This window comes from Cryptomeria japonica, chromosome 4 (genome assembly GCF_030272615.1).
Source record: "Cryptomeria japonica chromosome 4, Sugi_1.0, whole genome shotgun sequence".
NCBI classification, from domain to species: Eukaryota; Viridiplantae; Streptophyta; class Pinopsida; order Cupressales; family Cupressaceae; genus Cryptomeria; species Cryptomeria japonica.
Window position 1 is genome coordinate 110395768 of NC_081408.1, and position 10040 is coordinate 110405807.

A 10040-nucleotide genomic window follows, 5' to 3' on the forward strand; every position below is an offset into this window, starting at 1 on the left:
GTGAGTGAGCATTACTTTTGGCCCCAGATTCATATCCCTGATTCTTGGCAATCTTGCATCAACTAAAAATATTTCCTTTTTGTTTTGCAGTTTCGGCATTTCATTCTACATTTTCTGGCATTGGCTCACCAGATCTTGAGGAGTTGGATTTTGCTTGAGGACTTTATCATCTTCCTTATTCTTAAACCGCAGAGCATTTGGATAATTTTTTGGAAAGTTATCGATTCCGATTTCTGAGATAGTTTTCTGGCACCAGAATTGGTTGGACCTATTTGCTTTGGTGAATCTACAGAATCCCTTTAGTAGCTTGCAGAGCCCTGAGCATTGATTCTAATGTTCCTTGGCATGTAGCCAACCTTCCCTTTGATCTGTACTTCATCCTTTGGATTTTCCAGAGGAATCTCTTTGGCAGAGGCCAACCTTGTTGGTTTTACACGTTTGGTCTTGTTCTTCGATATTTGATCCTTTTTGGACCGACCGAATCCCCTTGGATCATATAAATAATTGTAATTGAGCATTAGAATGTAGATTAGAGGAAATATAGAGCATAGAAGCTAGATATTTGAGGTCCCGGTTCTGACTTGTTCTGTAATTGATCATGTTTGTAGTAGGTTAGGGAGCCTAATCTTGTATCCCGGATGTTATTGGTTGCTTGTAATCAGTTTTCATGATTTAATTCATTCAGTTCTGCACTGCTTCCATCATATCCTTGTATTTCTGTTGTGTTTACTCTTGCTAACCAGTCCAGACTGATCTCTTTGAGGTCCCTCCTAACCGATGACTGCAACACCCTAGTTGATTTAATAATGTGTAATCTCTTAACGAATAATGCAACAACAAAAAAATTGTTAGACTTACAAAATTTATCTATTGAATGGGCCATTAATCTTGTGTTATGAGATCAATGGTTCATAATATTTCCATGAAGTTAATAACTTGGGCCCACCTTCTTTGAGTTAGCACTGAATGGTGAATAGTGTAGTAGGGAGAAGCTATTAGATTAACAAAGTTGGAGATATTTGAAATAACACCATGTATAAACCATAAAATTGGACTCTTTTTTCTTTTCATGCTCATCAAAATGGTTAGGTATTTCCTTAAATGTCATGTAGTAGTTTCCAACCAATGGTATAGTAGGGAGAATTTGTTGGTATGACAAATGTGTTATCCTATGAGATGGTGTCATGTAAAACTTTGTGTCAACAAATTAAATAGTCTCAAATAAGTTTTTCTAAACTGATCAACAAATTATATTTAAAATTTCATTGTCATCTCAACCCCTCACAATCCACTTAGTGTAAAGTATAATTCTCTATCTATTGGCATTAATAAGACATAGGTCATCAATGTCCTTGGGAAGGCAACATAAATATCATTCATGTTGGCACTGGGCCAGCCTCCCTTGTAGGGATTCGCAACATGGTTTATCAGCCTCCTATAGATTCTCTGTCTAGTGGTTGTATCGAACATTGATAGGTTGATCTTTTGGTGCAACGACAACCCTAGCTTGTAACAAGTGGTATCAGAGCTTGGTCATAGGTTCGAATCACACAGATCGCAGTGAGTGATGTTGGGAGGGGGATTGTTGGCAGTGGGCCAGCATTCCTTGCGGGGATTCATGACATGGTTTAACAGCCTCTTGTGGATTCTATAAGTCTAGTGGTTGTATCAGACATTGACATATCGATCTTTTGGTGCAACAACAACCCTAGCTTGTACCAATTCCATCATCAAAATCCTTTTTCTAATTAAAATTGACCCACAAAAAAATATGGAGAAGTTTTTTTAGCTTGCAATATAATATCATAGAAGGCACCCACTATAAGGATTAATAAATATGGTGGCAGTGAGAAATTGGACCATGTTAGAATCTACTAGCTAATGACTATGGCTTGGTAATATTGTATGTCAACTTTGTCTCAACTTTATCAATCACATACTATCAAAAAATATAAGAGAAATCTCGAAAACAAAATGGAATCCCCAAAAATTTTAATATCTCTTTATGCTTAAAGGTGTGAAGATAACTTTGTAGAGAAGTGACAGACTACCTATAAAAATAGGACTTATTACACCAAATATTAGAGTCAAAAGTATCAAAACATTAACAAATGATGTTATCTTCATCCTCAAGAAGTGTGAGAAAAGATTTATCAACAAAATGACTATTGACAAGATTGTAGAAATTGTTGCATGGTAAGTAAATTTATCGAACCCATCTTCACAAAATGATATTAGCAATGAGATAACAAAAGCATTCATCAACCAACCATAAAATGATGCCACAAATTGAGTAACCTTGGTGGATAGATTTGAATAGCCCAAATTTCTCTAATTGGATGTTATTTACACTAAGGAAATCCAAATCATTAACATATAAAATCTTAACCAACTAGAGAAAGTTGGGGTCAAAGAAAAGTCATTGAGCATGTCCAAAATAAAGGGTCATTGAATTCTATTATAGTTTTTCTCAACACAACTTTTGATAGACTTCTACCTAGTTGGACTTTGTAGCCCATTCTATAACCTCCCTTTATTTAAAATAAATATGATTTTCATGAAACTAGTTTGTTGTGAAAGGAAAACAAATGTAAGATGTAATAAATTAGAGTACAAGAGCCTTACCAATTATCTTGTATAAGATATTTAAGAAAGTGGTCCTTTTTTAATTATACATCAACTCAAAACCACCATCTTTAGGTATGAATTTAATATTGTCTTTGTTTATGAGCTACACTAAATATCTTAAATGAATATCATAAAGATGTACCTTGTGCAAATCAATGCCAACATCGTCTCAAATAAAATGTTGTTAAATTCATAGGGGAATCCATCACAACTAGATACCTTGATATTGACCCTAGATCTACACACAAAAAATGGAAGTCCTCCTAGCAAAAGAGTTTGTCATAAACCACCAACTACAACTATGTGGAAGAAAGATGGAAAGAGACCACATCTAAGAGTTGCTTGATTTTGAAAACATCTTTGTAGTGTTTAACAAAGACCTCTTTAAAACCTTGGGAAACTTTAAAATGTGTTTATCTACTTCCTGAATTGTTTTGATCTTTTGAGTGGAATTATATGCATGCAAGGGTTGGGAAAATTCCTTGAAAGCTCAATTCCCAACCTTCAATCAATGAAGTTTTTCTTTGACCTAAGCTCATTTACATGCATTATAAATTTGGCCTATATGGTCCCAATCATAATTTCAAATTACATCTTCAATATTGTGCCCCTACTCTAACATTCATACTATATTAGAGTAATAAATTGTCTATTGTTAGTTGTGATACTCTTCTAGTTGAATCGTTGTCAAATATTATGTTCTTTACCACTCTCCAATTTGTTTTGAGTGGATTGAGGTCTTCAAAAGTTCAAAATTAAGGAAACTTATTTTTCTTGAATAATGCCATTATTTTATTATAGGTCCAATGTATCCCCAAAATAACATGGGTTAGATTGTCTATGAACTAATACCATCACTCACCCTATCTTTTTTGAAGATCTATAGCATCTTAATACATTTTTATTAAAAATAATTAATTTAAATTAATCACTAGATCAACCATGACTTTTTTATATAAAAACTAATTAAATTAATTATTAGATCAAATATAATTAATTTTAATTAAAAAATATTTTTTTAAATAATTATATAAATCAAACATATCTACAATTTATATTTAAAAACTAAATATTTCATTCAAAATAACTACAATTTTGTAAACTAAAATTTTGATATCATTCATGAAAGTTGGCTAGATTATTTCAAACCCACATGTTGTTAATTCAAACCTTTAAATTAACAATTTAAATTTAATAATTATAACTAGATTCCAAATAGAATGGTGGACAAAATACTTTCATACTCATTCTTATTATTATATTTTAAGAAATTGTTATATTTTATTTCTCAAAAGTATAAATATTATAAAAAATTATTAATAATAATTTAATAATCTATAAAATAGATATTTAAAAAAATACTTATTTAAAGATATTAAATTCTTAGACTTTCTAATTATAATTGCAGTATTTATAAATTATCATCCATGTTCCAATTACCAATTATCACCCATGTTCCAATTACCATCCACTCCTTGCTCACCCAACCTCAAATTACTAACTAAACAAAGGAGATGATAACTAAAAGCTCATTAGTAAATTTCACATTTTCCAATAGCAGCCTAATTTACCCCTAGTTAGATTTTTTTGGACTTTTTTGGACCTTAATTGGAAAAGGTGTGCAACTTTATTGGTACCATAAATATAAGATGTAAGAGCATTTGTGCATAAACATAATAGTTGAGATCTGTACCATTTAAGATGTACGGATGCACCAAATTAGCTACAACATATTAAAAAAGAAAAATTACATGTATCATTAGGGGGCCACTTTATCTCCACTAGTTAGAGTTTTTGGACTTCAATTGAAGTTGTGTAACATTTTTGGTACCCACAACATTGCTGCATAAATATAATAGTTGAAATCCGTACCATTTAAGATCTATGGATGTACCAAGTTAGCTATAACCAAAAAAAATGATAACTATAAGCCTATTAATAAATTTCACATGTACCAATAGCGGCACGGTAGTTAGAATTTTTAGACATTTTAAGACTTTAATTAGAAGAGTTGTGAAACTTTTTTGATACCTATAGTGCATGACTACGAAAGCATTTGTGCATGAATATAATAATTGAAATCCATATCATTTAAAATTTACAATTCTCTAGATGCATCAAGTTAAGTATAACAGCTACTCAACGCTTTCCCTAACTATCACAATTTAAAGACTACATAAATATAATTGTAATCCTCCATATATTCATCAATGAAATTAAAAATTGAAACTGGTAAATCTGTATAGCTACCAAACTTTAAACTGCACAAGGTACAAAGATATAATTGCAGAGCATAAATCCTCTGAAGTAGTCAAATAAATGTTAACCTAACAAACTAAAGAACCCAATATACTAAGTTTTTAACCTTTGTATGAACACAGGTGCCCATTAAGTTTTCATATTTATCTTCCTAAAGAAGACTGCATTAAAAACATTCAGACCAATTTTAACAAAACATACAGTTCAGAGGATCATATTGTTTTACCTTTCGGCCATTCCCATTTCAAAAGGGATTTACAATTTAACAATAATGCAGTTGGCGGGCTGCATGTCCTTGCTGAGCTGTCATGCTCGCAGGTTTGGACCTCCATCAAAAAAAATATATCAATTGAACAATTTTCTTATGCCTTGTTTGGAACATCAAGAAAATAAACTCCTGAAACTATGCTAAATTTTAGATTTATTTATCTTCAATAAATAAAAATTCAAAGTAAAAAATCAGGTTAGTGTATGTATAGAACTTTAAGGGTTGGTAGAAAATTGCATCCGGTCAATCTACTCATACCCACAACAATCATGCATCAGCAAATTATATTATATATATAATAGAATCATGATCAGCATGGTATTTTTAAACAATCATGCATCAGCAAGTTATATTATATATATAATAGAAGCATGATCAGCATGGTATTTTTAAATTCTGGTTAATATAAAAAAATGAAGTTGCCATGGCCTGTTTTTATTGGTTGCAATGGTGTTTTTCTTTGATCTGATTAATATAAAATTGAAATTTTGGTTTGTTGCTACAGCCTACTTTTATTGCTTCAGTGCCTTTGAAAAGTTCAACAAGATCATCAGATAAGTCAAAGTGTGAAGGAATGCTTAAAGAAGAAATCTTTACAAATAGATCTTGAGAATATGTAGTAACAAGACGATACTGTGATCTTTTCCATTACTGTGATCTTTTCCATTAATGCTGCTTAGAAACAAAGAATACTGGATAGTCAGTGTTTTGGCTTTAATCATTTTGAATTTTGCTACGACCAAAAAATGTAGTTTAATTAATTGAATACTATTTTTTTTTCTAAAAAAATTGTATGCATTAATTAAAAGAAAAAGAATGTACACTAGAAAATAATTATCTGGTGGAGGCACTTCCAAGTCAAAAAGTCTAAAAATATCTGAGGTTACATACAACTTGGTTGAATACAACTGATGAGGGTGACGATAAGCTTGTTGATTAAGACATCTACCAAGATTCAAACCCCTAAGATATGATAACTTTAATGGAATAGATACCGCTCAGTCTGTGGCTCTCAACAAGACAACAAGGTTACCCAATATCCTTAATTTTCAAAAGAAAGAGCTATCAGCATAAGCTTGAGCTCTTACTAATGACTATTACATGGTCAAATTGTGAAAGAATGTTTAAAGAATTTGTTCCAAAGAGATCTTGAACAAGACAATACTGTGATCTTCCTACTAATTTATATATAATATATATAGATATTATATATGTAGAAACAATGTAAAAAATAAATACCATTATACTTTTATTAATAATTTATAAATGATGTGGAATCTTCAGTTAAACCAAAAATTTACTTTTATATATAGATATGTAGAAACAATGTAAAAAATTTGAAGGAAAAGAGAGCAGTATAAGAGACTGCCAAGAAGAAACTTTAACTTAAGTGATCATTGTTTAATGATTTGTTTATTTATTTAGGCCTAGCTTTACTAGATCAATTGAAACTTAGCCTTGAGGGGAATATAAATTGCAGGAACAGAATTACCATTAACACCCTCAGAAATGCGTAATATTTTAAAACTAGCCCATTGGTATCCACTCAGCCCTTAAAAGGACTTAATACAAAAGAATGCAGTACAACACCTCTGCTTTATCCACCCTAAACTATTTACATCACAGGAAGCACGTAGGCAATTTTTACATGCTTTGTCTAGATTGCATAACCAAATTCATAATCATTCTATAGGATCCCTTCTCCTGTTCCTGATCCATGAATGCCTAGAACACTCTATAAACCATACAGATAAATGTGGGCTAATTGAAAGTAGAAACATTTGGATGTTTTCTGATCCATCAATGCCTAGAAGACTCTATAAAACATACGGACAAATGTGGGCTGATTGAAAGTAGAAACATTTGGAATAAGAACTACTGGTAGATTTCTGTAGCTGTCAAGGGCTCAGAAATGGAAGGCTGGAAGAACCACTTGTTGTTATCCATGGGAATTGGATCCAAAAGGGCATTTGATGAACTCAAATCCAGGCCATTCAGTACCCCAGCCCATTGGATTGCCATATTCAGATACTGCAGCTTGTGGGATAATTCATCTGCATGGGACTTAAGCACAATATTCTCCTCTTGCAGCTTCATGTAATCCTGAGAAATAAAATTGAATTTTGTGAGGATCTTATTGTTTTCTGCCCTGAGATGAGCTGCCTCTGCTCTCAGTTCATCCAAATGCTGCTGTTTCCTCAATCTGGACCTCCTTGCAGATTCTCTATTGGAAATCATTCTTTTCTGCTTCCTCTCATCCATGATTTGATGTGGGTCTTCCTCAGAGCCTGAGTTTAGCTGCTGCATCACAGGTCCACCAGAAGAAATTGTGGAATTTGTGCATGCACTCATGCCCATCATTGAATTGGGCACAATTACATTTGATGGAGGAGCCATTTAGCTAATATTATCACCTTCCTGCAACAAAACAAACAGATCAATTAACAGTAAAATTTGAATCCAACAAACCAAAAACCAAAAACCCACTAAATTTAGATTAAAACAAATAGCAGAAATTTCATATACCTAATCAAGCCTTATCAGTTACCAAGGACTATTATGAAGAAGCCAAATCTCTCTTATCAGCTCAGAGGTCCAGGATCTCTGTATAACCTATCCCTTATTCACCCTAAGAGGGCCAAGATCTTTGCATAATCTATCACTTTTTAACCTAATCCTGCTATTTTGATCTATTCTCTAAATATATACTTACAAAAAGGGGATCCTAATAGCAGGGGCTACGATAAGGACTGAAACTATAAACCCACATAAAAAACAATACAAACACTGAGATCAGACCTATATCAAGTGGGATCCCAGAAACCAGTAATAGGAATAAAACCATATGACCAGTACAGAGTATTGATAAAACTATAGAAAACACAAGATCAGATTCTGAAGCACCAATCCAAACAAGATCTCAGCTGGGCTGCAAAAAAACACCATGAAATCCAATACAATGATGGAAAACTATAGCTGATTAAGAATCACATATAACAGTATTGGGGCTGAAACAGAAAAACCCAATTCAGAAAACTCTGCCAGATTTCAATCTGCAACAGAGATTCAAACCTAAATCTTAAACCCAACTCATAAACAAAACGAAACACTCGAAACTTGCAAAGCAAGTCAGAAAACCTATGGCATAAAAGAGAAGAAAGGCCAAGGGGAAGAGATTTGGGAAGGCAGGCAGGGAATTATATAGGAAAAAGTTGAGGACAGGGGGTTAATTTTTTTTACTTTTGTGGCAAAAGTGGTAGCTTCCGGATCATTGTAGTGGACAAATCGTGCTGGATTTTCCAACTAACAGCTGGGAAGCAGCAGAACAAGGGAAAAAAATAGCCATTCATTATTAATGCAAGGAAAATTAATTAATAAATTAAAAAGAAAAGAGGTTTGGTATTAAACTGGTCACAAGAAACAGGTGCAAAATATAGCCCCCAAAGTAGGTGTTGAGCTATTCCTATTGGACGACCATTCTTTATGACTTTGAATTGGATTCCAAAGGATATGCTAGGAATAAAGATTTTGGCTCTAATAATAATATTTATCCAAAAAGTCTAGATAGTGGGGTTTAATTTAATTTATTATCTAGATTTTTTTAAATAATTCTAGTATCTTTTAGAAGAAAGAATAGGGTGGAGGGAAATCAGCATGTAGTATCTCAATAATTATTGTTTGTTTTCTATGTAGTGATATAGTGATCAAGTTGTTTCTCAAGGATTTTAATATAAGTCTTCAAATTGTCTTATTGGTATTTTTATTTATATATTATATTGTGTTGAAATCTTTTATAAAAAATATATTATTTTATTTGATTTAAGGAAATAATTTATCTTTTATTTAAGTATTTTTGATAAATTAATAAATAAATATAACATCAAATAATGAATTAAGATTAATATTGATATTAAAACTAACATATGTATATTTTTAAAAGTTATGTAAATTATGTTCATAGATATCATATTCAAATTATCTTATTGAGTGTTTATTGTGTATATTATATTGTGTTGAAATTTTTTATTAAAAAGATATTCTATTATATTTGATTTAAGGAAATAAATTATCTTTTATATAAATATTTTAGATAAATTAATAAATGAATTTAATGTGAGATAATGAGTTAAGATTAATATTGATATTAAAACTAACATACCTATATTTTTAAAAATCTATGTAAAATATGTTTATATATATATCAAATTTTAAAAATAAAATTAAAGCAAAAAAAGATAATCTTTATCTAGCATAGCCATTTGCTTTAAAAAACAAGATAAAGTTCACATACACATTCAAATCCCTTAAAAATAAATTTAAAAAATGATCGTTTTTAAAAACAACTTGTCACTCCAGTTTTGTTTTAAAGGCTTTCAAATCTTCCAAGATGATTTTTGTTTTACATCTATTGGTGTAATTAAATGAGGAATGTAAGTACATATAATAAGATATTATAGTTGCATTTTGGATGGAGGAAAATGTTATTGAAGATGTTAGGAATTAATTTCTTAATTTCATATAAATTTAAGGTTCATTGTGGGAACACTTCATAATGGCCAAATTGATTGTAAATCCATACTTGTGAGTGCCAAAAGATCTGGTGTACAAAATTAAATATAAACATGTGGAAGTGAATTAGTAAGAACTAACTATATATCATAGGTTTATCTTGCCTTGATATTTGAAATGCAGTAAGGAAACTAATGATATTTACAAACACCTTTAGTGAATTAGTTGATTTGCAATAGTCATATTCTCTTTAGTCATACCCCTAGGTGGATCACGTCAACCCTGATGAACCAAAATTAAAGACAATGGGAAAACATGCAATCTATCTAGAAAATTGATATAAGCTAAGGATATAATTAGAATTTTCTACAATATG

At 31.3% G+C, this 10040-nt stretch overlaps 1 protein-coding gene across 1 annotated transcript; it reads right to left on the bottom strand.

The window, feature by feature from the left end:
- Window positions 1–6665: 6665 nt before the first annotated feature.
- LOC131046139 (bZIP transcription factor 11) lies at window positions 6666–8346 on the bottom strand. Its single transcript, XM_057979804.2, has 2 exons — window positions 7682–8346; window positions 6666–7573 (listed from the first exon to the last, which is right to left on the bottom strand). The coding sequence occupies exon 2, from the start codon at window positions 7550–7552 to the stop codon at window positions 7031–7033; it is 522 nt and encodes a 173-aa protein (XP_057835787.1). The 5' UTR covers window positions 7553–7573; window positions 7682–8346; the 3' UTR covers window positions 6666–7030.
- Window positions 8347–10040: the final 1694 nt, after the last annotated feature.